A 26,664-nucleotide genomic window follows, 5' to 3' on the forward strand; every position below is an offset into this window, starting at 1 on the left:
CACGGCTCACCAGGGTAAGCACCCTGGTGGGCCGGGCCAATTTATTTACCTGCTGACGCGGCAGGTTCGGCCGATCGCGGCCCCCACTGGCCGCGGTTCGCTGTCCCGGGCCAAAGGGGGCAACGAGAAGCGGCACGGGCGAGGGATGTGCTGGCCGTGGCTTCCCGCCGCCCCCATTGGCCCGGGACAGCGAACCGTGGCCAATGGGGGCCGCGATCGGCCGAACCTGCCGCGTCAGCAGGTAAATAAACTGGCCCGGCCCGCCAGGGTGCTTATCCTGGCGAGCCGCATGCCAAACGTTGCCAACCCTGTCCTACAGTAATATCATATTGAAGGCCATGTGTCGTTTGCTGCAAGCAAGACCTAAATTCTGCAGCAAGTTCCTTGAAGTCTGTAGCAGCTTAGTGGGAAAGCTCCATTTAGATTTAAAACGGAGGCTTTCAACGAAGATTAAAACTAACAATATAATCAATACGGTAACAGTGCCCACATTTTGCACTGGGCCTCAGGTTTTCACCTGAAAAGTGGCATTAGAACTTCCCAACCTCACAGGAATGTTGTGAAGATACTGTACATATTAATGCTTGTGAGGTACTAAGATGAGCACCATGGCAGAGTGTATAAATAAAATTGGCCAGGCTAAACTTGATAGAAGTGGTACAGAAATGACAAGCCTTCCTATTGCCACTTTTCAGATGAAAACCTGAGGCCCAGAGGCATTAAGGAGACAAGAACGCCGAGCAGGCAACCAACACCTGACGCTCACCCAATGTTCTAACCACAGGTCCATTCTTTCCCTTGCTATTGGCATATACTGCTATGCTTAGGGTCCTCAAACCCACAACTTGTATAGCATTTGTATAGCTTCAGGGGAGCTACAGTACTACTTCAATGTTTACTAACTTCCAATATTTACATGATCCTTAGGCTTAATCACAGGTTATACCTATCATCTTCATAAAACTACTTCTGCACATAAAACAGACTCTGGCATTTCCAAAGGAGTCTAAGGAAGTTAGTCATCCAGCTCCCTTAGGTAGCTCTGAAAACCCCAGCCAGAATGCATGATCTGAAAGTAAGACACTTCACCTCTGCAAGCTGTTCCCTTGTAGAATATTGATTTGTCACTCCGATTACCATGTGGGCTATAGAAGGTGAGCCAAGTTCAAACCTAGCGAAAAAGCCAAAAAACAATTACTAAAGATTTATTAAATGGATGATTTAATTTAAAACAGAGAAATAGATGTCAAATATAGCTAGCATAAGGGTCTGAGTAGAACAATATGTGCAACTTACTTTTGTACAAGTTTATTCCAGTTTTCCTTCAAAAATTTCCATGCTAGATGATAGCCAGAAGGGTTTTTAGCAACAAACACAATGATATGTGGAAGATCCTGGGTTTTTACTACATCACCAAGCAAACTTTGATCCATTATCCTAAAAACCCCAATGAGGATGGAAATGGAAAAGGTAACTAGACTGTTAGGCAGAGATGACGGATGGGTTACTTTGTTAAAACTACATTTCTTAACGCCTTGGCTAATCACTATAACTGTCTTAATTTCAATTTTACTTTAAGATAAAATTTACTTTAGCAAAAGACTTCTGAGCCACTTGCATCACCCTAGTCCCATGAGGTTCATCATGAAAGTTATTAAGATTATCTCCATTTCAGGAAATCTAGAATAAAATCAACATAATGCTTTGAACTTTAACAGCACCTTTCATCCCACAATTTCAAAATTAATGTGAACCTCAGTTGTCTTGAGAGATAGATAAGTATCATCCCCTTTTTGCAGATCGGGAAATTGAGGCACTATTCATTAAAAAAAAAAATTAGTGCCTCTTGGTAGCATCAACGCACAGTGAAATGACTTGCTCGCTTTCACAATGCAAATCAGTGGCAGAAATGGTAGCTGTAACATTTCTAAATGTTCCTTTCCTCCTATGATGCTAAAAGGAGAGAGGGCATGTATCTACTGTGGCTGGAGCTCTCTCAAAACACTGAGGGACAATGTTTTTAAGAGTCAACCCCCCCTTGCATGCATAAGAAATATATAGGTACACTGCAATTACAGTAACTTTACATGCAAAAGGTAATCAAGTGCCTAAATAGTCACTTGTTTCTGCCTTTCTCCAATTGACAGCTGAAAATGCAAACGTGTGTGTGCACCAGCCTCTGGTGTCAAGTTTTAAATTGCAGCTTCCCCTTTTTTATAAGGCATTTTATAATACTGTGCATTGAAGATGCTAGAAAAGTGCTCATTGCTGTAGTTCACATTTCACTCAAGTTTGGTTCCTCCCTCTCCACTCCCATACAAACACTTCCTTCATAAAACAGTAAATTACTCACCACTGAAGTTTGTCCTTATTTCTGCTAATACTGAGAGCAACTTCAATCTGATTTCTCTCAGTGTTGAACCAAGGTAGCCTGTATTTACTAAAAAGGAAGTCCCAACCTTCGATTGTCTGGGCTCCAACAGCATATACTGCAGTTTTAACATCATTGGGCAAACTGCAACAAATTGGAAACCAAGTTACACTCTGCTTCATATTTCCATTATGATGGATACTTCCATTCTGATTCACCATCCCATTACACCAGTTTTACACCAGAAATCATTCTGGTATAACAAAAGGGTGAATTAGGCCTTTAATTTTTCTCCGTCTGTCCCTATTCATGATTCCTAAGTGTTGCCAGAGGAGGAGTTTGCCTTCAGTCTAAAAGTATCCGGGTATTTATTGTTAGTGAGACTCAGTAGGCAGCACACGCTACTTTGAACCTAGAAGACCGGGGTTCAAGACTCATTCCAGAGCAGATCCTGTTTTGCCAAGGAAGAGTTTTATTAAGAGATATTAGTCATTCAGAGATGTTTAAATAGTAATCATGTTACCTATGTAAGAGTTACAGATCCTATGTCACTTTCTGAAAGAGCTGTCCTGGTCAACAAGCCCTCTCCCAAAGATGGCTGGCAAAAGTTTTATTTAAAATTGGTCTTGTTTCATTATTTGGGTGTTTTTCACATTGGAAATATCAGGAATGCTGGTTTTGCTAAATGACCTGCTGGTGGTATCTCAGCATGTTTACTGTGAACTCTGACTCGTTAAAGATTCACTTTCTCCACCCCTTAATTTAACAAAGATGGCCTGTATCCAAAATGTTAGTGAGTAGCAGGTGACCTGAAAGTATATGGTGTAAAATAAAACCCTTCAGACCTTCTTTCTCCACCATAAAAAAGCAAAACAAAGGGGCATAACTCTAATTTCCATTTTCCCTTTCACCTTTAGTAAAACAAGTTCCAAAGTACAAAGTGGTGTATGAGCTCTCAGTGAGTACACAATAGCTGTCAAGTCCAGAGGGAATTGGGAGTCTGAGATGAGAAAGTACTAAAAAAGGTTAATATTTGGGTCCCTGAAAGGGCTGAAGTATGGACAGCTGCTTTATTACTAGATCAATTCACCAATACTAAATCAAAAGGGAAAACATTAATTCATCCTTCACCTCTACTGAATTTACTATGAAAACAGACCGTAAAGTTCCATTGGATTCCTTCCATTTCATAAAATATTCTTCTGCTTTGTCCACACACGGCTGGTACTTGCGCGCACACGCAAACAGGAGTAGGGAACTGCGAAGCATTCTCTCAGACACTGAGCCCTCATCATTCCAGGACTGTTTGTCAATTAGGTCTTTAAACAGATTGACTATGTACCCCTAAAACAATTTAATAATAAAAAGATTGTATTTAACACACTTACGTATAAATACTGCCTCTTGAAATGTATTACTTATGCTGTTGTTGGCACTAGTAATTTAAATCAACATCTAAACCACTTATCTTTGGTTAAATCCTCCAATAAATCTTCAAACCCATGTCACTTTTTAAATATTTTCATTTTACAAATTTTACCAACATTTAGCAAAAATTAACTTATTAGCTGTTCATATCTGTCTCTCTGAAAATCAGGGTTTTGTGCCATACCAACCATCCGTTATTTTAATTCATCAGTTTTAAATATAATGGGATGACAATTAGTTTCAGTGTTCAACTACTTCACCATCTGTTACCGTGATCCTACAAGCAGACCAACGTGGATGGACCCCTGTGCAGCCACCATTCAATTCTCCCCTCTCTGTACATGCAGGCAAACAAAAGCAGCCCAAGAGGGCTAGTTCAGTGGTTTGAGCATTGACCTGCCAAACCCAGGATTGTGAGTTCAATCCTTAAGGGGACCATTTAGGGAACTCGGATAAAAATCTGATTAGTCCTGCTTTGAGCAGGGTGTCGGACTAGATGACCTCCTGAGGTCCCTTCCAATCCTGATATTCTATGATAGTGGGCATCTCCATGGATGTAAAGGTTCACCCATGTGAATCTGATTACAGGATTGGGGCCTACACTCCATAGGAACTAGTGCATTCAACTCAGTGCTGTGTGTAAAATCAGTGGGCCAAATCCATCCCTGGTGTAACTCCCGGGCAGACAGTGCTATTCCAGGGGTGAATTTGGTTCAGTAAAGTTAACTGAGCAAATTCTGGAACAAGCAAAATCGAAAGAAATCACATCCTTCCTAAATAATATAAATCATAATTGCTAGAGCATCACCTTCTAATGTATAATTATAATACCAAACAATAGTTCAAGCTATTGCATCTCAACATTCTGCAAGGAATTGCTCTGAATATTCTACCTATCTCATTTTCTCTAGAACTATACTTAGAGAAAAGAATAAGATTTTTAACACCCCAATTTTTTATAAACATGCACTTCTTGCTTATTTTACAATCTTCTAATTTCACAACCCTTGCCTTCCTGGCTGAGTTGAAAGCCGGGTCTGGAAGTACTAATCAGACAATAAACAGAGCAGAGTAGCAGGACAGACAGGACAGTCTTGAGGTTAAGGATGGGACTCTACAGATCTAGACTCTGCCTGTGCCTCAGTTCCCCATCTGTAAAATGGTGATAATACTTCCCTCTCCTACTGGCGTGTTGTGAGGATAGAGGCATTAAAGTTTGTGAAGGGCTCAGATACTGCTGTGTTGGGGCCACAATGGTCTTTAGATACACAACAGAGGCAGCAGTCTTAGTAGGATACCTGTGGTCACTGGGAGGACCACTGAACTTGGACTGATTGTGTATTTGCCTGCCAGCTACATGCACATACAGAGAAAAGAGGACTGAACAGTGGCTGCTCCAAAAGAGATACAACTGCCAGGATCTGGCTACATCTCTGGCAGCTGCAGGCTTTTTCTGACCTGCCAGGATACTGGAACAATAGAAAAACATGCAGCCATCAGGGAAAGGAACTCACTCCTGGGATTCTCAGGCTGGCAGTCAAAGGCTCATCTTCTCTTTCCCACCCATCTTGTCAAGTGCCTGCTCCCTGTTCTCCCTTATTGCCCCTGCAAAAATAAGCCCTTTCTCCTCCGGTGAGAGGGAGAAAGCAGTAAGGACTGATGGGGCTCCCAGGATAACCTCTGGTAGAACACTGCTGCCAGGTCACAGCTCTACACATCATCATGACCGCAACTTCCCCACCTACTCCCTGACTTCAGCCAGGAAATGAATACAGAAACAGAGGCTATAAAGAAAAAAATATGACTAAAAAATACAGTTATTGATAGCAAGCCAGTAGAGTGGAGTGGGGTTTTTTTAATTTTATTTTAAACCCAAATTTAAACTATTTATTTTTTTCAAAGTGTGCTTACAGGGTATAGCCACTATTTTAGTGTTAGCCAGTTTTAGGTGCTTTCTGTCTTACCTTTAACTGATTTTCTACATCATCCATGTCCCTTTTCTCCATGAGCTTGTACATAGGAATCAGCTCATTCATACCTTGGAATACAGGCATAATTTGGGATTCATGTTTCAAATACAAAGATAAATCAAGAGCTTTAGAAATTGATAGTTTTCCAATACTGAGAGAGAAAAAGAGGGAGAGGGAGAGAGAGAGAAAACATTATAAATAAAATTAAATGAGCTAGTTTCTACTTAATTCCTTTAGAATCCTGAAGTTATCATCACACAAATGGAAAAACCTAGAAACAAACTCCTGAAAGACAAATGTGGCCAACAAACCACATAAGACATGAAACCTTCTGGTATCTGATACAGCAGAAGGTGAAGATTAACGTGAATTAATGGGTTATAAAGTAAGAGATTAAAATCAGTCCCAGATCTAGCTGGAAACCTGGGAGAGTTGACAGGTGTTTGTGGTTTGTGTTTGTTTGACTGTTTTGCAGTGGTGATGGTGGTAGTATGATTGCAGTCCCCTGGAGGACAGTACTGCATGAACTAGATGGGAGGAGCATTTTCCACCACACACCCACTTTCCTCAGCAGCAATGAGAAAAGGGGATATGGCTTATCCAATTCCACCTTCTCCCTCCCTGTATTCAAGCATGCGTGTGTGGGGGGGGGAAGCTGTTTAGCTGTGCTACAGAACAGGATGTGAGGCTGGAAGTGCTAGTGATCTTTAGTGTTGCAGAAGGAGTGCATTCCCAGTGAAAACTTCCCTTTCATAAGCTTCAGTAAGGGACAAGTTTAGTAGGCCCCAAGTCTGGGTGTTGCCTACATGTATCCGAAACAAGGGCAGGACTATAAAAGCATCCTCGTGGGCTCAAAAGTGGGACTATGGTGAGCTCATAGGTATGGGCTGGAGACATATTCTCTGCCTGGAAAGGCTTGCAGCCTCTTTAGAAAATGGTGTAACTGTGAAAAGTGTTAAAAGAAGATACATGTTCATGTATTTATGTACTGTTGTATATTAATGCACGGTTAGCACCAGCAGAAAGCCCCTTGCATGGGTACAATTCTGTACAATTCTGACCACTTGTTCTGCTGCCTGGAACAGCTCTTTCAGGTCACTAAGTGTGTGGCATATTTGTGTTCTCATACTTTGTACAGTTTGTTGAGGTTACTGTCAGGTGTGAATTGAGGTAAAGTAGCATGTCATTAAAGGAAGCTTGGTTATCACATTTTGGAGAAATATTTGGAGTTTGCAAAAGAGGGTAAAGACTCAGCCTACAAAAGCTCTTGAAATCCTGGCTCGGCCATGCCAAACACTTGACCTGCAACAGGAAATCGTTCAGTATCTAAGGTAGCGGTCGCACACAGACCCCTCCAGAGTGCAAATTGAGCTGAAGCGATGGGGTTGTGAAAAGTGAACCACTGCCCGTAAGGGACTGATTTAAGACACCAAATCTTAGGGTTAATTGAAAACCTTATTCTAATCCTAATTTTCAAAAGGCAGCAGATCAGTGCTGCTGGAATCAATTGACTTACACAGTATCACAGACAGTGTTTTGATTATAATGGTTATGTTCTCAAGGTCAGTGTATATTCTCAGTTACATGACACGCCTGAAGTCAATGGAGACATTCCAGATTTGCATTGCTGTAAACAAGATCAGAATCTGACCCCATCTCTGTTTAAAGGATTTAATTACAACAAATTATACAAGAGTAAATGTTTTCTGCTTTAGTGACACACAATATGAATTGTATCATTTGCCTTTTTAAGACTCATACAGTGTGCCTTACCTCACAAGCTGGAATACATTGTTAATGAGACTCGCTCTATCATTGCTGCTAATTGCTGTATGGTTTTCTTTTAAAAGGCTAATCAGAGCATCCCATCCATCATCTTCATAGTGCACAATGTAATAACCATTCATTCCCACATTGAATTTTATCCATTCTACCTCTTCTGGGAGGATGAGGACATCTGAAAACAAAATAAATTATAACTCCATTCTCTCTTTATTGATTCAAACACTATTTGATAAGACGACCATGTAATGGATGAAGAGCTCAGCACTTGCACAGTCCATTTCATACATTAAATTTGGACAAAAAATAATCCTGGTACAATAGCTAATGCTGGTCTTGGTCTCTTTTTCAGTAAAAGGAAGAGATGCTATAGTTTCTGAATACATTAAGAGATATAGCTCAGTAATACTGTTATCGGAATCTATCAACATTTTCACCACAAAACCCAATTTTTCCAGCTGGTTATATATAATTCAGCTGTTTTATATCTCATCTGCCAAAAGCTGGCATTCGCTTGTCCTCGTGAACCATTCTTTTTTAAAAGCATTATTGAAATTAGATCTGTGATAACAAAAATAAAAGGTAGAACTGCCAGTTTCATCCTCCCTCCCTCCCACACAAAATAGCTGTAGAGCTAAAATGGCTAAACTTTGCAAGCACTGTAACTAATCCTTCAAATGGACTAATCACTTTAAAGGACATTACCTGTTTTAGTTGTCAGCAAAAATCTTTGCACAGTGTCAGATTTACTAGTAATGTACGTTAATGGAACATGCCACAAGTACCTATTGCAAAGTAAAAATGGTTATTTTAGTGACAGAATATTTAATTGCAATAGCTACTCTAGAGAAGGTTGGACCTATGTTTGGGTACTGAGCTACATTGCTATGTTGGGAACAAAGATTCGGAAGTGACTGACTCTGGAACACTTCTTGGGAGTATGTGGAGGTGAGATTCATGGTGTAGAGAAACTTACGCAGACTTCATTACTCTCACGGCTGAGACAAAATGTGGCCATCCTCTTGCTACAGTATCCTACCCCAATCTCAACTTAGAAGAAGATTACCCTAGAAAGCTCAGATATAAGACACTTTTATTTCTATGGACTTATTATAATGGACCTCAGTTAGAGCTTCTTAAAACTATACCAGTTTTCAAATAAGCAATACCAAAATGTAACTTTTGTTCCTTTAAGAACAACAACAGCAGTTACTACTATGCAGAATAGATTGTCACCAGTGGATTTTCCAGTTTGCCTAGACTATGACGGAGAGCATCACTTGCTCATTTTCTATTACCCTGTTGATGGAGAAGAATCTGATCCCTTCATATAGTGCTCTTGATGCAGATGGACATTCTTTCCTTTTACTGTGACAGTTACTAGTGGAAAACCCTTTTGTAATGTCCAAGTGTTCATCATTGTCGTCACATCAAGAATCTCTCTCCTGGTCCAGTGCTGATTTATATGAGGCAAAAACAAAATACATACGAACAGAGTGAGGATGGAATATACTGGCAAGGAAGCAGAGATGAGTGAGTGGCAACTTCATAAGAGCTACCAACTGCTGATGATCGAAAAAACAAGTTTACAGGAATTACATACTGAAGTTTGGATTGGGGCCTGGGATATCTTTCACCTTATGGTGGACAGAATAACCTTTAGATGCTTATATGGCTGTCACTGCTATTAATCATAAGTGCACCAATCAGCATTGGGCTCTTTAGGGGATAGATTTTTGTTCCATCTCAGGTTTTTGTTCAAGTATATATTCAACAGGTAAAACCCAAGGAAAATTTTTAACAGTAATATAAAGTCCAGGCTTCCAGCAGTATCCAATAAACTTATATTCTCACAAGAAGGGTTCTGAGCACAATAGGCTCATGCTCCCAGGAAGGGAATATACTAATTTTAAACATGATGAAAACTGAAGAATTAAATGTTAGTGTACAGTAACACAGCAGACTTATAACTAGCAATAAGTAGGAAAATAGAAGCTTACTGCACTTGAAGATGTTTGTTGGTTTCTGGTGCAAAAGCCATCACCTTGTAGTTGGCTTTCCTGGGTGTCACCCACAGGACAAGTCTGAAAAAATTAAATATTATTTCCCTTTAATTTTACAATTATGAATAATGAATGCAGCTTAAAGTGATTAATCTGTTCAGTAATATATTAGGTTGGATGGTGGTTATTCACAGGGAGATACTTTGGTACAACCCCCTGTGACGTTGCACTCCATATCCTTTATGGAAATATGCTTATGAGTGTAAATATAATGTAACTGGAATACGGTTTATGCAAAAAGTCTCTTGTAAGATATCATTACAAAGCTTATAATCTACTGAGTGTGTTCATCCTATTTGTATGAATGTATCATTCTTGTATCTGATGCTAGAAATATGAAGTATTACTCTGAGGTCCTATTGTAACTATGCAAAGTGTGGGCCATTAATGGTGGCTTGGAATCTTGATGGTTCCCATTAACTAGGACAATTGGTTGTAAATGGCTCTGTTTACTTGTAAGCCTTCCTGTATACGTGGGTGCCAGCCAATGGGTAATGAAGTCTCACAGGACATGTGATCATGTCACCAGGTACTGGAATCCATCTTAAACCTGGTGCTTTGCCATTTAGAAGGAGGGGGGGGATCCAGAGAGACAAAAGATTCCCGCCTTATGCCAAAGCTATAAAAGTAGGGTTACCATTCGTCCGGATTTACCTGGACATGTCCTCCTTTTTGTGTTAAAAATAGCGTCCAGGGGGAATTTGTAAATCACTCAAAATGTCTGGGATTTCCCCCCTCCCCCGGCAGAGCAGAGCGAGCGGCTGGGAGGGCTGCAGGAAAGTCCCGGGCTGGACTCCGGAGCAGCTGTAGAGGAGCTCTGCCCTGCATTCTGAGCCGGCAGCTCTCCCCTGCAGCCCGGCTCCGGCAGCACTGTGCAGGGCCAGGGACCGGGTTTTGTTGTGCTGGGGAGCGCAGCCACGTGTCCGGCTCGCACAGAGCCCAACACCCTGTTCTGAGCAGCAGGGTAAGGGGGCCAGGGGGCAGGAGAAGGGGCAGGGAGGTTCTGGAGGGGACAGTCAAGAAACGGGGGGGGGGGGTCGGGAGTTCAGGGGGGGGCTTTTTGGGGGGAGTGGAGAAAGTTTTGGGCAGTCAGGGTACAGGTAGGGGGCAGGGTCCTGGGGGGCAGTTGGGGGGGGTCTTAGGAGGGGGCAGTTAGGGGACAAGGAACAGGGAGTCTTAATGGCTTAACAGGCTCTCTTAATGGCTCTCCATGCGTCTCTGGACCCTCTCAGCTGTCGGGCTTGGACGGAAACATTGCCTGAGGGTAGTGAGAGAATGGGTTATCGGTGAGGTGGGGGTGGGCATGAGCCCGGTCAATAGGGGCAACCCCTACCAAGATCTGAGCCTTTTCTCACACGCCCGTTAGAGCTCGACATTATGCTGTTTGGGACCCCTCTTTGAGGAAAGCCTCTGGATTGCAAGTCCAACCGCTACCTCCTCGTGGTGAGAGTCGGTAACTGGCTTGGATAGCCAGGCGGATTGCGGAGGACGAACCCACATCCCACATTCAGTGGGGTGTGGGACGGGGTTGGGCAGCCCCATATGGTGCCACATGGATGCCCCCTGGTAAGGGTAGCCTCCCCCAGGTACGGGTTGACTCCCCCTGGTAAGGGTTAGGCCTGGTCTACACTACGACTTTAATTCGGATTTATCAGCTTTAATTCAAATTAACCCTGCAACCGTCCACACAACGACGCCATTTATTTTGATGTAAAGGGCCCTTTAAATCGATTTCTGTACTCCACCCCGACGAGCGGAGTAGCGCCAAAATCGATTTTAACATTTCGAATTAGGGATAGTGTGGCCGCAATTTGATGGTATTGGCCTCCGGGAGCTATCCCACAGTGCATCATTGTGACCGCTCTGGACAGCAATCTAAACTCGGATGCACTGGCCAGGTAGACAGGAAAAGCCCCGCGAACATTTGAATTTCATTTCCTGTTTGCCCAGCGTGGAGAGCACAGGTGACCACAGATAGCTCATCAGCACAGGTAACCATGCAGGCTGATAATCGAAAAAGAGCACCAGCATGGACCGTGAGGGAGGTACTGGATCTGATCGCTGTATGGGGAGAGGATTCAGTGCTTGCAGAACTTCGTTCTAAAAGACGAAATGCAAAAACTTTTGAAAAAATCTCCAAGGGCATGATGGAGAGAGGCCACAATAGGGACTCTGAGCAGTGCCGCGTGAAAGTCAAGGAGCTCAGACAATCCTATCAAAAAACAAAGGAGGCAAACGGTCGCTCCGGGTCAGAGCCGCGGACATGCCGCTTCTACGCCGAGCTGCATGCAATTCTAGGGGGGGCTGCCACCACTACCCCACCTGTGATCGTGGATTCTGGGTCGGGGATAGTCTCATCAGCGACGCCTGAGGATTCTGCCGATGGGGGAGAGGAGGAGGAGGAGGATGAGGATGAGCTTGCAGAGAGCACACAGCACTCCGTTCTCCCCAACAGCCAGGATCTTTTTATCACCCTGACTGAAGTACCCTCCCAAGCCAGTACCCAAGACTCTGACCCCATGGAAGGGACCTCAGGTGAGTTTACCTTTTAAAATATAAAACTTGTTTTAAAAGCAAACGGTTTTTAATGATTACTTTGCCTGACTTTGCATTCGCGGTCAGTTCAGCTACTGGAAAAGTCTGTTAACGTGTCTGGGGATGGAGCGGAAATCCTCCAGGGACATCTCCATGAAGCTCTCCTGGAGGTACTCCGAAAGCCTTGCCAGAAGGTTTCTTGGCAGTGCATCCTTATTCCCTCCTCCATGGTAGGACACTTGACCACGCCATGCTTGCAGCAAGTAATCTGGTATCATTGCCTGACAAAGCCTGGCAGCGTATGGTCCCGGTGTTTGCTGGCATTCAAGCAACATCCGTTCTTTATCTTGTTGTGTAATCCTCAGGAGAGTGATATCACTCCTGGTAACCCGGTTGAAATACGGGAACTTAATTAAGGGGACAGAGGTGGCCGTTCCTACTGGGCTGTTTGCCTGTGGCGGAAAATAAATCCTTCCCTGCAGTTAGCCAAGCGCAGATGGGAAATTGGGCCTGAGTTTTTTGCGTTTGGCTAGCAGAGATCTTCCCTGTTACCAGCCACGCGGTGGGGGGAGGGGTACCGTGATCATCCCAGAGAATTCATGGCGGGAGGGGGGCGGCGGCGGGGGGGTGGTTAGTTTGGTGCCTGCAGGGATCTTCCCTGATACCAGCCACGCGGTGGGGGGGAGGGGTACAGCGATCATCCCAGAGAATTCATGGCGAGGGGGGGGGGGGTTAGTTTGTTTTCTGGTGCTGCTGAATGTTAACAGAAAAACCGCAGCACTCTACAGGCTATGCTTGGTATGTGGGAAAGGAGGGCGCAGAAGCTGTAAGACAATGGCTTACCATGGCCGCATGCAAGCCGAATTCTGTTGCCCAGACCTGTGATCTCTAGCAGCAAAGCCACAGGCACTCAGCATTAAGAGGCAAAATGCGACCTTGCACAGAAATCACATGTGCTATGTAATGTGAATAGTGTTGGTCACTGTGAAAGAGTATAAGCATTGTTCTGCAAAATGTAGCTTTTTAAACAATTCTCTCTTTTTTCCCCTCCCTACAGCAGCTGCAAATTCCTCAAGCCTCCCTCCTCCATCCCGAAGGTTATCACAGATAAGGCGTCGTAAGAAGAGAACGCGAGACGAGATGTTTTCTGAAATTATGGAATCCAGCCGCAGTGACAGAGCTCATCTGAATGAGTGGAAGGAAACAGTTTCAAAGTATAGGAAAGAAGCCAGTGAACGTGAGGACAGGAGGGACCAACGTGAGGACAGGAGGGACCAACGTGAGGACAGGAGAGACGCTCGAGATGAGAGGTGGCGGCAGAAGACCAGAGGAGGCAGGATGCAACGCTGGGGCTGCTGCGTGAGCAAACAGACATGCTCCGGCGTCTGGTGGAGCTTCAGGAACGGCTGCTGGAAAACAGACTGCCGCTTCAGCCCCTGTTCCCCCCTCCCCCCTCCCCATGTTCCGTATCCTCCTCACCCAGACGTGTAAGAACGCGGGGGGGGAGGCTCCGTACACCTTCCCATTCCACCCCAGTAGACAGCCCAAGCAAAAGGCTGTCATTTTTTTAACCTTTTCTTTGTGGCTTTTTCCTTCCCAGCAATCCTCCTCCCAAATCCCACCCGGGTTCCCTCCCTCTTTTTCTAATCTATTAATAAAGAATAAATGATTTTTAAATGATAGTGACTTTATTTGGTTTGAAAGAAAGCTGGGGGAAGGGGGAGGGTGGGTTCCTTACAGAAAATCAGTCAATAAAGGGGGCGGGTTTTCATGAAGGAGAAACAAACAGATATTTCACACTGTAGCCTGGCCAGTCATGAAACTGGTTTTTAAAGCTTCTCTGATGCACAGCGCTTCCTGGTGTGCTCTTCTAATCGCCCTGGTGTCTGGCTGCGCGTAATCAGCAGCCAGGCGATTTGCCTCAGCCTCCCACCCCGCCATAAAGGTCTCCCCCTTACTTTCACAGAGATTGTGGAGCACACAGCAAGCAGAAATAACAATGGGGAGATTTCTTTGGCTGAGGTCAGAGCGAGTCAATAATGATCGCCAGCGACCTTTTAAACGGCCAAATGCACATTCTACCACCATTCTGCACTTGCTCAGCCTGTAGTTAAACAGCTCCTGACTCCTGTCCAGGCTGCCTGTGTACGGCTTCATAAGCCATGGCATTAAGGGGTAGGCTGGGTCCCCAAGAATAACTATTGGCATTTCAATATCCCCAACGGTTATTTTCTGGTCCGGAAAGTAAGTCCCTTGCTGCAGCCCTTTAAACAGAGTAGTGTTCCTGAAGACGCGAGCGTCATGAACCCTTCCCGCCCAGCCCGCGTTGATGTTGGTGAAACGTCCCTTGTGATCCACAAGTGCTTGCAGCACCATTGAAAAGTACCCCTTGCGGTTTATGTACTCGGTGGCTTGGTGCTCCGGTGCCAAGATAGGGATATGGGTTCCGTCTATCGCCCCACCACAGTTAGGGAATCCCATTGCAGCAAAACCATCCACTATAGCCTGCACATTTCCCAGAGTCACTAACTTTCGTAGCAGCACCTGAGTGATTGCTTTGGCTACTTGCATCACAGCAGCCCCCACAGTAGATTTGCCCACTCCAAATTGATTCCCGACTGACCGGTAGCTGTCTGGCGTTGCAAGCTTCCACAGGGCTATCGCCACGCGCTTCTCAACTGTGAGGGCTGCTCTCATCTTGGTATTCTGGCGTTTCAGGGCAGGGGACAGCAAGTCACAAAGTTCCATGAAAGTGCCCTTACGCATGCGAAAGTTCCGCAGCCACTGGGAATCGTCCCAGACCTGCAACACTATGCGGTCCCACCAGTCTGTGCTTGTTTCCCTTGCCCAGAATCGGCGTTCCATGGATAGAATCTGCCCCATTAACAACATGATATCCAAAGCACCGGGGCCCGTGGTTTCACAGAATTCTGTATCCGTGTCCGTGTCCATATCCATGTCAATGTCCTCATCATGCTTGTCTCTGCGCTGCCGCCGCCGCTGCCTCCTCGCCTCGTTTTTCTGGTCCTGGCTGAGCATAAACTCCACGAGAACGCGCGAGGTGTTTACAATATTCATGACTGCTGTCTTGAGCTCAGCGGGCTCCATGCTTGCCGTGGTATGGAGTCTGCAGTGTGTTCACCCACCCAGGAAAAAAGGCGCGAAAATGGTTGTCTGCCGTCCGTTGCTTTCATGCAGGGAGGGAGGGAGGGAGGAGGTGAGGCTGTACCCAGAACCACCTGCGACGATGTTTTTTGTCCCATCAGGCACTGGGATCTTAACCCACAATCCCAATGGGCGCGGGAGACTGCGGGAACTATGGGATAGCTATGGGATAGCTACCCACAGTGCAACGGTGCAGAAATCGACGCTAGCCCCGGTACTTGGACGCACACCACCGAATTAATGTGCTTAGTGTGGCCGCATTCATTTCGACTTTATACAACCTGTTTTTCAAATCCGAATTATATAAATTCGGATTAATCCCGTAGTGTAGACATACCCTTAGATTCCCCCTGGTAAGGGTAGCCTCCCCCAGGCACGGGTTAGTTTCCCCCTGGAAAGGGTAAGTTTCCCCCAGGCACGGGTTAGTTTCCCCCTGGAAAAGGTTAGTTTCCCCCTGAGAAGGGTAAATCTTTTAGCTATGGAAAAAAGTAATTTATATTTTTATACCGGATTGGCGCTGGACCGGGTTAATAACGCCCCCGCTGTTGGCTTTGATGCCCCCGCTGACAGTGTTAAATATATTAGGGGTGTGATCAGGGTTGCTGGACCAATGGATAAAATGGTGTGGACTATAATGAAGTCTCATGAGAATGAGAGTGAGAATCAAGTCCTCCCAGTGGAGCATGGAGAGGAGGTAGAGGAGAATGTTTGTGATGATCATGGTGAGGGGATTTTATCTATCTTACTGATGGTTTTTACAAGGGACACTTTTAATGATTTAACTATGGACAGTTTTAATCCAGATTTTAAGTATTTAAGTACATTTGATGATCCATATGTTAGGGAATCGGGATATCTTAATGCTCATTTAGTTAATGGGTCTAGTTTATTAAATAGTTTTAGACCAAGTACTGATTTTAATAGGGATCGTAATAAGGATCTTAACAGTACTGGTAGTAATATAAATATATTAGAAAGTAGTTCGTGGAAGGATGGGGTTTTTTATTTAGAGTATCCCGTTGATAGTTTTAATTGTCCAATATGTCCCCAGATATTACCAACATTTGGTAAATGGGCCAAACACATTAATGTGGTTCATAAAAGTAAAGCCATATGAGTTGTATGTAGTAAATGTGGAAAATCTTCTCAATATCATAATATAGCTTGCCACTACCCCAAGTGCATACCCAAGAAGGCGGATACCCCAATGAAGAGCCATACGTGCTCGGTCTGTGGGCTTGGTTTTCATACTAGATCTGGATTGAGCCAACACTGTAGACATAGACACCTTGCTGTGAGGAATGAGCAAAGAAAAGAAGATATGGCTGCTAAAAGTAAGATCAAAGAGGGATCGACTAGATCTCGTATATGGACCAAAGATGAGGTTGCCCAGCTTATACAGTTGGAAAGGAAATATATTGGGAAAAGGAATATAAATAAATGTATTGAGAACGAGATGAGGACCAAAACGAATAAACAAATATCAGATAAAAGACGAGAATTAGCAAAGAAGAAGTTAGTGGTAACAGGAGATAGGGAGGAAGTGACTGAGGTAGAGGACATTAGAGTAAATATATTAGAAATTCCGCCCCCAAGAGAGAGGATTTTCCCACTAAAAGGACATCCAGAAGTGGATTTAGTGGAGAAAATATGTAAACGGGGAAAACAAAGTAGGGAGGGAAGAGAAATAATAAATAGTTTAGGGGAAATTGAAGGATTATTAAAGGAGGATTTAACAAAAGCTCTCGGATGGGCAATGTTGGAAAAATTATGTTGTTCATTAGTAGAGGGAAAGGACCCTAGAAATGAAAGTCAAATAGAGTTGAGGAATAAAGGAAAAGGGAAGATGAGAAAGGAGGGGAGAAGGAAGCAATTTAATGCAATTAGGAGATATGCTACAAAGAAAGCTAAGTATAAATTCTATCAACAATTATTTGATAAGGATAGAAGAAGATTGACTCGCATTATAATGGGAGAGCCAGATAAGGCTAAGTGTGCTATCCCTATGAAAGAAATTGAGGAATACTATGTAAATATTTTGGGAACAATTGGACATGGTAATATGATAAGGTGGCCATCATCCACAGGGAATGCGGATAATGATATATTAATGAGTCCGATCTCTGTGGATGAGATTAGAATAGCTTTAAGAGAAATAAGAAAAGATAGTGCTCCTGGCCCAGATAAAGTAAAAGTGAGCAATTTGTGGGATATTTTTAATTTAGACTCCTTAATACTTACAAAAATTTTTAATATATGGTTTCTAAATAGACAGGTACCAGATGAATTTAAGAAAAATAGAACGATTTTAATACCAAAGACACAAGATGAGGAGGAAATGAAGAAGTTAACATCTTGGAGACCATTGACAATTGGGTCAGTTTGGATTAGAATCTATACCAAAATATTAGCAAAAAGACTGGTGGAAACAGTTAAGATACGTAGTAGACAAAAAGGGTTTATATCCGCCCCTGGGTGTGAGGAAAATATTGCTATATTAGATAATTTGATTAAAGGGGCTAAACGAAATGGGAATGAAATTGCAATAGTGTTCGTAGATCTGGCTAAAGCATTTGATTCTGTGGGACACGGACATATAATAGCCGGGTTGAGAAGATTTGGTATAGATGAACATTTTATAGATATTATTAGGGACCTTTATGATAATTGCACAACTAGGGTATGGGTGGGTGATGAAGCTACTGAGTCTATTTTAATTAGGAGGGGGGGTCAAGCAGGGTGACCCGTTGTCCCCAATTTTGTTTAATATTGCTATGGATCCCCTTTTAACTAGATTAGAAGTAGAAGGAAGTGGTTTTTATGTTAAGGGTAATAGTGTCACATCATTAGCTTTTGCCGATGATGTGGCAATTTTAAGTAGCTCATATAAAGGAATGATCAAAAATTTGGGTATCTTAGAGGAGTTTTGTAAAAATACTAATCTCTCTGTTAATGTGAAGAAAACGAAAGGCTTTCATATTTTAACTAAACATAAAACCTATGTAGTTAATCCTAAGGATAATTGGCAGATAGGGTCAGAGGAGATTGAATATGTTCAACCAGGGGATTTTGAAAAATATTTAGGGGCTAGAATAGATCCCTGGATAGGTGTAGGGGGACCGGTACTTAAAGAAAAATTGAAAGATTGGAGTGAGAATTTAATTAAGGCCCCATTAAAACCGGCCCCCAAAATATTAATTTTACAGACATACATTTTACCGAAGCTATTTTATAATCTTCTTTTAATAGAACCCCCTTTTAATCTTTTAGATGATCTTGATGTGTTAGTTAGAAAAATAGTTAAAGAGATTTTACATTTACCTCAGTGTACCACAGACGGGATATTTTATTCTAGAGGTAGGGATGGTGGTTTAGCTCTCACTAAGTTTAGTGTGCAAATCCCAAATATGTTAATTCGTAAATGGAGGAGACATATTGTCTCGAGAGATGATTGGATGGACCTATCTTATCTATATGCAGGAGAAAATCTTGTGGATAAAATATTGTTATTTAGTGCAGTAACATCTCATCCCAAGAAATGGAGGGAAGAGGAATTTTTAAGATGGTCGGAACTGAGATGTCAGGGAGTAGGGATAAAATATTTTAAAAATGATTTAATTAGTAATTCGATTTTTAGAAACTCTAGTAAAGTTAAATCGTCAGCGTATATCGCAGCATTGCAGCTTAGGGCAAATATTTATCCTACTAGGGAGACATTAGCAAGAGGAAGAGGAGGTGTGAATGCTCTTTGTAGATGGTGCGGTAAAGTGAGGGAGACTGTTCCCCATATCTCAGGACAATGTTATAAGACTAAGAATGCTAGGATAAAAAGGCATAATAGAGTAGTGTCTGCAGTTGTAGATAAGGTTGGTAAATTAGGGTGGAAGGCAATGATAGAGCCCCATTTGAGAAATAGTAAGGGTGAGTTAAGAAAGCCGGATATTATATTTATAAAAGGAGATTCAGCAGTGGTGGTTGATGTTACAGTGCGATGGGAGGATAATGCCGGAAGTTTGGAACAAGCCCACAGTGAGAAGGTGGCTTATTACCTTGAGTTAGAGGAAGAAATTAAAAACTTAACGGGAGGTAAAAATATCCACTTCTTTGGTTTTGTGCTTGGGGCGCGTGGCAAGTGGAGTGAAGGTAATAATGATTTGTTACAATTATTGGGAATGGACAGAAGTAAAAATTTTAAGGAGAGTATATGTAGACTTGTTTTATATTCCACTATTGGTATGATGGCTATATTCAGTGACAGGTAAAGATCCCGGAGTTTCCATTCCGTGTATCTTGCCAAAACTAAATTTTAGCTATTTTAGTTTCCATGCTCTAAATTTTCAAATTTTTAATATTGTTTTGAACATTAACATATTTAGTGTTATTTAATATCTGTCCTTCAATAGAATGGTTTTAACTATATAATAAATACTTATTAATGGATGAAATTCCAATTTAAATTATTAGTTTATTTTTTTTTTTAACTACTGGATGTGGATGCGGACTGGCCGCGTATAGTAACCAGGAAAGGGCAGGTAGTCACGCCTGTACATAAATAGGGGGTGGGGTTCTGGAGGGCAGTTAGGAGCAGGGGTCCCAGGAGGGGGCAGTCAGGGGACAAGGAGCGGGGGGGTAGGGGGCTGGGAGTTCTGGGGGGGGAGCTGTCAGGGGGCAGGAGTGGGGAGAGGGATCGGAGCAGTCAGGGGACAGGGAGCAGAGGGGTTTAGATGGGTTGGGAGTTCTGGGGGGGGCTGTCAGGGGTGGGGAGTGGTTGGATGGGGCGTGGGAGTCCCAGGGGTCTGTCTGGGGGTGGGGGTGTGGATAAGGGTTGGGGCAGTCAGGGGACAAGAGGCAGGGAGGCTTAGATAGGGAGTGGAGTCCTTGGGGGCAGTTAGGGGCAGGGGTCCCAGGAGGGGGCAGTCAGGGGACAAGGAACAGGGGGGAGGGTTGGGGGTTCTGGGGGGGCGGGGCTCCTCCTGTCCTCTTTTTTGCTTGCTGAAATATGGTAACCCTATATAAAAGGGGGTGGAACAGAACAAAGGGGGCTGCCAGTAATGAGAAATCCCGGAGTTACCACCTGAGCTGGAATTAACAAGGTCTGTACCAGGGGAAAGGATTGGGCCCAGCCTAAGAAGGAGTCTAGTCTGTGAAAGATGCTTATTGGAACATCTCTGAGGGTGTGATTTACCTGTATTCCGTTTCTTAAATGTATTAGGCTTAGACTTGCGTGTTTTGTTTTATTTTATTTTGCCTGGTAACTTACTTTGTTCTGTCTGTTATTGCTTGAAACCACTTAAATCCTACTTTTTATACTGAATAAAATCACCTTTGTTTATTATTAAACCCAGAGTAAGTGATTAATACCTGGGGGAGCAAACAGCTGTGCATCTCTCTCCATGAGTGTTATAGAGGGCAGGCAATTTAGGAGTTTACCCTGTATAAGCTTTATACAAAGCAAAACGGATTTATTTGGGGTTTGGATCCCATTGGGAGCTGAGTTTCTGGGTGCTAGAGATAGGAAACCTGCTGAGAAGTTTTGGTTAAAGTCTGCAGCTTTGGGGGCGTGGTTCAGACCCTGGGTCTGTGCTGCAGCAAAGTAGCATGTCTGGCTCAACAAGACAGGGTTCTGGAGTCCCAAGCTGGCAGGGAAAACAGGCTCAGAGGTAGTTTCAGCACGTCAAGTGACAGTCCCAAGGGGGTCTCTGTGACTGAATCTGTCACCCCCCCTCCCCCTCCCCCCAAGAAATACTTGCATGTGCCAGACTGTTCCATAGATCTTCATTTTTTGTATTCTGATAGCTGTACTTCCGCAGATATTGTACAAGACCAGCTTTAAACACATCTGCATTCAAGTAATCCCGTAACATATTTAGAATACAAGCTCCCTGAAAAGGAAGTGATAAACATTTTACAAAACTAATCTTTAGATCAGGGGCAGGCAAACTTTTTGCCATGAGGGCCGCATCGGGTTTCATAAATTGTATGGAGGGCCGGTTAGGGGAGGGGGTCGTGGCCCGGCCCCCACCTCCTATCTGCCCCCCCCCCGACTCCTGCCCCATCCAACCCCCTGTTCCCTGACGGCCCCCCCAGGACCCCTGCCCCATCCACACACACCCGCTCCCTGTCCCCTGACCACCCCCAGACCTCTGCCACCCCATCCAACCCCTCCTCTCATTCCTGACAGCCCCCCAGGACCCCAGGCCCCATCCAACCACCCCTTCTCCCTGTCCCCTGACTGCCCCCAGAACTCCTGCCCCTGACTGCCCCCTGCCGCCCCATCCAACCCCCCCACTCCTTCCTGACTGCCCCCCCGGGACCCCTGCCCCCATTCTAAGCAAGCTTCATGAACAATATTCACTGAAACAAAAGGAAAAATAGTTACATAATTTACCTTTTCATAGGAAACATCATCGAACATTTCTTGAATTTGAGCTGGATCTTCCACAGGAGTAGACACAGGATGTGAGGAATTTAATGCATCCACCTCCATGGCATCAAAACACTTGCCTAAAAAATAATCTTCCTAATAGGAGAAAAAAATATATTTTTTATTTAAGGACTATTGAATACAGATGTAACAGCAAACCTGTTGATGAAAATATTTGCACTTGAAATATGTTTTAGATTTCTTCCATGTGACTTTCAGACTGTATAAAGAAAACAAAAGCATCTTCTTTTTAGAATATTTAGAAAAAATATTCTAAATATTTTAAATATTCTTTTTATTCCAGTAAATGCATTATTTTAAAACAAAATACATCTCATTTAGAGATTGCAATCACCTGTTATAAAGCTGCTGTAATGTGCAAAATGCTGCACAGACTTGTTAACATAAATTGATGTCAGTGAAACTACTTATATGAGTAAAATTGAACAAATGGGGCTTACCCTAAAGCCCAGGAAAGTCAATGGAAAGACTCCCACTGATTTTACTGGGTTTTGGATCAGGCCCAAATGTCTTTGTAGGAACGCGCCCAAAGTAGCCATCTCTGGTGAAATGAGAATGTGAAATCATTCAGACATTCCAAAAGGGTGATGAGTCTTTCTAAGATAGAACACACCGGCTTGGTCCACACTATAGACTTATGTCGATATAACTACATCGCTCAAGGGAAAATCCACACCCCTGAGCGACACAGTTGTATCAACCTAACCTCCAGGGTAGACAGCATTATGTCGACGAGAAGGCTTCTCCCGTTGACAGTGTCTTCACTAAGTGCTACAGTGGTGCAGCTGTGCTGCTGCAGTGCTGTATGTCTAGCCCACCTTCACTGCAATCAGAATCATCTGTAATCATCTTTGATCATCTGTACTTAGACAATGTTATAATGTCTTTGTAATCCTTAAAAGATGATTAACCTAATTACTCTAAATTAATTATTAGAAATCATATAAAAACAACAAAATAAGCTCACGGCAAATCTGTGTGCTGCCCAATAAGCTTACCATTACAAATCATCAATAAATTACCCTCAGCCATTTTAAAATATGGTTTAAAATAAATAAAAAAGGAAAAGTAATTAACACTTACAACTTTCAGATCTGGATGAGTAATACTGACTGACACATACTCCATAAACTTTGCAAATCCTTCATTTAGCCAAAGATCATTCCACCATTCCATGGTAACTAGGTTTCCAAACCACTGAAAGAAAAAATATTGCTCATAATAAAAGGTGCTATCAGCCTTGTCTTAAGTTGAATAGTTAATTCAGTCACTAATTTATTCAGACCCAGGAGAGAAAGGTTTGGGAGTTCATAGGGTAGTGCGAAAGATCCCTAGCATGAGTTTACCACTCACTCCACCCATCAATTCTGTAATGTGTTCCTGTGGCGTGGGTCCTCATGCCCACTTATAGTCTCAAGAAGCATCCAAATCAGTCATCCCAGTAGGCATTTTGTTTTCACACCTCTTATTGCTGTGTAAATGGGTCACTGTATTTTAAATAGTTTTCTTATTCTTTGTTCATTTTGTCATTCTCTAACAGAGGACAAAGACGAGTTAAACACAATATAATGCTCTATGATAAATGGACTTTAACCTCATTTAGGGCTCCCTTACCAAACGTGTCTCTAATATAAAACAGTATTAAAATGTATCCAAGAAATTACACTTTTACACCCACAAGTTTCTTATGAGTAATACAATTAAAATACTCTGGAGAAAATAAAGAAGATGCAATAATGTTAGCCCAGTAAATAATATAAAATCAAGTTACAGATGATTCAGAACCTTTTAGTCTCAAAAGCCAATCTATTTCAAAAGTTTCTAATAAGTCTAACAACTTGTTTTCAATGTATAAATTTTTCTCAAATATCTAGGATGACTTGATATTGTACCACATTGCCAATAAAACCAAACCAACAAACATTTAGATCCCTTCGTATTCCTCTAACCATTACCTGATGAGCCAGCTCATGGGCTATTATCATAGTAATCCAAAGTTTAGCCGATGCCGAGGACTTTTCAGGGTCATATAGCAAAGAAGATTCCCTGTATGTGGTCAGTCCCCAGTTTTCCATAGCTCCAGACTGAAAATCAGGAATAGCAGCTAGATCTAAAAAATAAATAATAATATCTCACTTATCAGTACGATCTCTCTCTCACCCTCACCCATTTAAACACAGTATCAAACACATTTTTATTAAAATAAAGAGAAATAGTTGTCATTAGTTTCAGTAGTTCAAGCGCAGATTTTATATATTTTGAAGTGATATGAAGTATCAGGCAAAAGTTAAACTATTAACTTGACAGACTATTCTGGGTAGCACAACACAAGATGCATGTCACAAAATCCGTGAAAAGTAATGACAGCTCAGGGTAGAAACTGGTTAACTTTATTCTGGACCTTCTATTGTGCAAGACCGAGAAGGAGCTACCCTAAGCAGGAAACTAGGTATTTTTCAACAGTTTTTTGTTAATAGTTTCCTTTACCAGAAACTGGTTTGGAAAAACTCCCATCAACTTAAATGAAAAAGATAGGCCAATGCTGAGCTTTTTTTGAAAATCTTACTGAGTGTATGGAATCATTACTGCTTACATTTTAGTGAATAAGTATTTCATCTACTTTTCTACTATTTTAATTTCTTTTTTAAACATAAGACCATTTTTTCAACAAAGCAAGGCACTCCAGAATGTGTGTTGTGTGGCCATGTAGGTATTTCTGAGACGGTTGGAGTGGTTGGCCTTGGCACTCATATCTAATGATGAACTTGAAGTGTGATGAGAGCATGGCTGTCACCCACTCATGTTTCACTGGTTAGTCGAAATTCAGCCAGGTGTGGACAGACTATGCCAGATCCCCCATATAACATTAGCTCCACTGTAAAGTGGTGTAGAGGTGCCTTAAGCAGAGCAGTGGCCAAGTGGGAAAAGGACTCTGCAATCCTTACTTGTCACAGAGGGGATCTCAACAGCCACATCCATATAGGCCAGTTTGGAGAGTGATAGTGTTGGACCATATCAGGGAATTTCTGTATTAGAACCATAAAGTGTATGTGTATAACAAGTCTGAGGCCAAGAGAGACAAGGGGTAAGATTGAATTCCCCACAGCTAAGGCCGTTTGCTTTTTCATTTCTGTGTCTCTCCCTCTCTGTGAGAAACAGGCAAAGCCAAACTGCTAATTGTGTGAACACATCCTAAGACAGAAAGTCTGTTCTCAAAAACAACTGTAATTGTTCTTCCAAACAGAACACAGTTTAGTAGCTTTTAACTTGTTTGTTATCTATGTTAAAGTTTAAGTAAATTTGCAACATCCTGAGAGTTGCTAGAAGTTAAGAAACAGTAAAGTAATAAGTGATAAATGTATGTTGATGTATGTGAATGAATGCTTGATTTAGATAAAGGATAAATTGATTTAGATCAGGGGTAGGCAACCTGTGGCACATGTGCCAAAGGCGGCACGGGAGCTGATTTTCAGTGGCACTCACACTGCCTAGGTCCTGGCAGGGCTGGCTCTAGGTTTTTTGCTGCCCCAAGCAAAAAAATTTTTGGCTGCCACCCACCCCAGCCCTGGCCTCTCCCCCTCCCCCCCAACTGCACCCTCCTGCTGCCCCAGCCCTGGGTCACTGATAACTCACTCCCAGGGTGGAGCATTCAGCAGGAATTTTGGATGTGCACAGAACACAGACAGGATTGGTTCCCATATGGTTACAGAACTGCAGTAAAGTGGAACAATTTTCTGCTTGTGTGACTGGAGGATATCTGGATGCATATTATAAGACTGTCCTACATAAATGAGGAAAAGTTGAGGTGCCTTTATTATTCTTTTGTTCCAATCTTTGTTTCTATGGGGAATGCATTATCACGGTCTTCCTTTTAAACAAATAAAACTAAAACTTAAAAAAAAAAAAAAAGCAATGGCTGTTGAAAATAGCAATTCCAGTCCTAATAACCACTGGGAAGCATTTCTTGCTCAATTTATTCTACTTTTTCTACAGCAAGTTACAGTGGATCAGTATATTTGATTTGGGGGAAATGAAGTAACAGCTGCTCAAATTGAGCTTGAGCACTCCTGAATTTTAAGGGTGTTCAAATCTGGAAGGCAGGTGCTAGATTCCCTTTCTGAATATTAGCTATATCTGGAGAGGAAAAGTCAATTTCTGCTTCCATGGCTCAGAAGTGGAAATTCTCCTAAGTGCCTGGTACTGTATCTAAAGTTGCCCAGGTCCAGAGCCTCCCCTCCCTTACTTTTCATTTTAAATTCTAGGGGGATCCACATACCTCCCTTGCTAGGCTTCAGATAGAGAGGTGCACCGTCCATTTAGTCCCCGCAATTCCTTCTTTGGGGGAGAGCCCAGGGCTGGGGCGGCAGGGGGTGCGGGTGGGGGTCAGAGCTGGGGCGGTGGGGGGGGAGGGGAGAGCCCAGGACTGGGGCAGCAGGGGAGTGCAGGTGGGGGCCAGAGCTGGGGCAGAAGGGGGTGTGGGCGGGGGGGAGCCCAGGGCGGGGGGGAGGCACAGCAAAGAACCTAGAGCTGGCTCTGTTCCTACCATTCACAGCAAGCTGCAGATTTCAGTTCCATACTCCTTTCCCACACCCTTTCCTGTTGCTAGTGGCCAAGGGAATGCTGGGAAATGTAGTTCTTTCCCTGCTCCCGGGCTGGCTCTATAGGCAGGGAGCTAACCAAGGAACTACAGCTCCCAGGGCCCCCTATTGGTTCTCAGCTCCCATGCTGGATTCTTGCACCCCTTGCAAATTTGCCACCCCAAGCAACTGCTTGCTTTGCTGGTGCCTAGAGCCGGCCCTGGGTCCTGGCCACCGGTCTGGGGGGATCTACATTTTAATTTAATTTTAAAGGAAGCTTCTTAAACATTTTAAAAACCTTATTTACTTTACATACAACAATAGTTTC

General features: G+C 43.1%; 2 protein-coding genes across 2 annotated transcripts in view; one reads left to right on the plus strand and one right to left on the minus strand.

The window, feature by feature from the left end:
* The window catches only part of ERAP1 (endoplasmic reticulum aminopeptidase 1), a 38,202-nt gene that overhangs the window by 3,651 nt on the left and 7,887 nt on the right, over window positions 1-26,664 (minus strand). The window contains exons 6-18 of the mRNA XM_005284044.5: window positions 23,715-23,869; window positions 22,843-22,956; window positions 21,703-21,834; window positions 21,065-21,196; window positions 9,552-9,635; window positions 8,850-9,007; window positions 8,257-8,336; window positions 7,543-7,726; window positions 5,764-5,920; window positions 3,531-3,715; window positions 2,354-2,515; window positions 1,297-1,437; window positions 1,090-1,171 (exon numbers count right to left, since the gene is read on the minus strand). Of these exons, the coding sequence (XP_005284101.2) occupies window positions 1,090-1,171; window positions 1,297-1,437; window positions 2,354-2,515; window positions 3,531-3,715; window positions 5,764-5,920; window positions 7,543-7,726; window positions 8,257-8,336; window positions 8,850-9,007; window positions 9,552-9,635; window positions 21,065-21,196; window positions 21,703-21,834; window positions 22,843-22,956; window positions 23,715-23,869 (1,766 nt within the window). The remainder of the gene's footprint in view (window positions 1-1,089; window positions 1,172-1,296; window positions 1,438-2,353; window positions 2,516-3,530; window positions 3,716-5,763; window positions 5,921-7,542; window positions 7,727-8,256; window positions 8,337-8,849; window positions 9,008-9,551; window positions 9,636-21,064; window positions 21,197-21,702; window positions 21,835-22,842; window positions 22,957-23,714; window positions 23,870-26,664) is intronic.
* Window positions 10,805-13,823, plus strand: LOC135972378 (SRRM2 protein homolog rsr-2-like). The gene is made up of 2 exons (XM_065550234.1): window positions 10,805-12,149; window positions 13,207-13,823. Exons 1-2 carry the CDS (start codon window positions 11,612-11,614, stop codon window positions 13,638-13,640), a joined length of 972 nt encoding a protein of 323 aa, XP_065406306.1. The 5' UTR covers window positions 10,805-11,611; the 3' UTR covers window positions 13,641-13,823.

This window comes from Chrysemys picta, chromosome 6 (assembly GCF_011386835.1).
Source record: "Chrysemys picta bellii isolate R12L10 chromosome 6, ASM1138683v2, whole genome shotgun sequence".
In the NCBI taxonomy this organism is placed as follows: domain Eukaryota; kingdom Metazoa; phylum Chordata; order Testudines; family Emydidae; genus Chrysemys; species Chrysemys picta.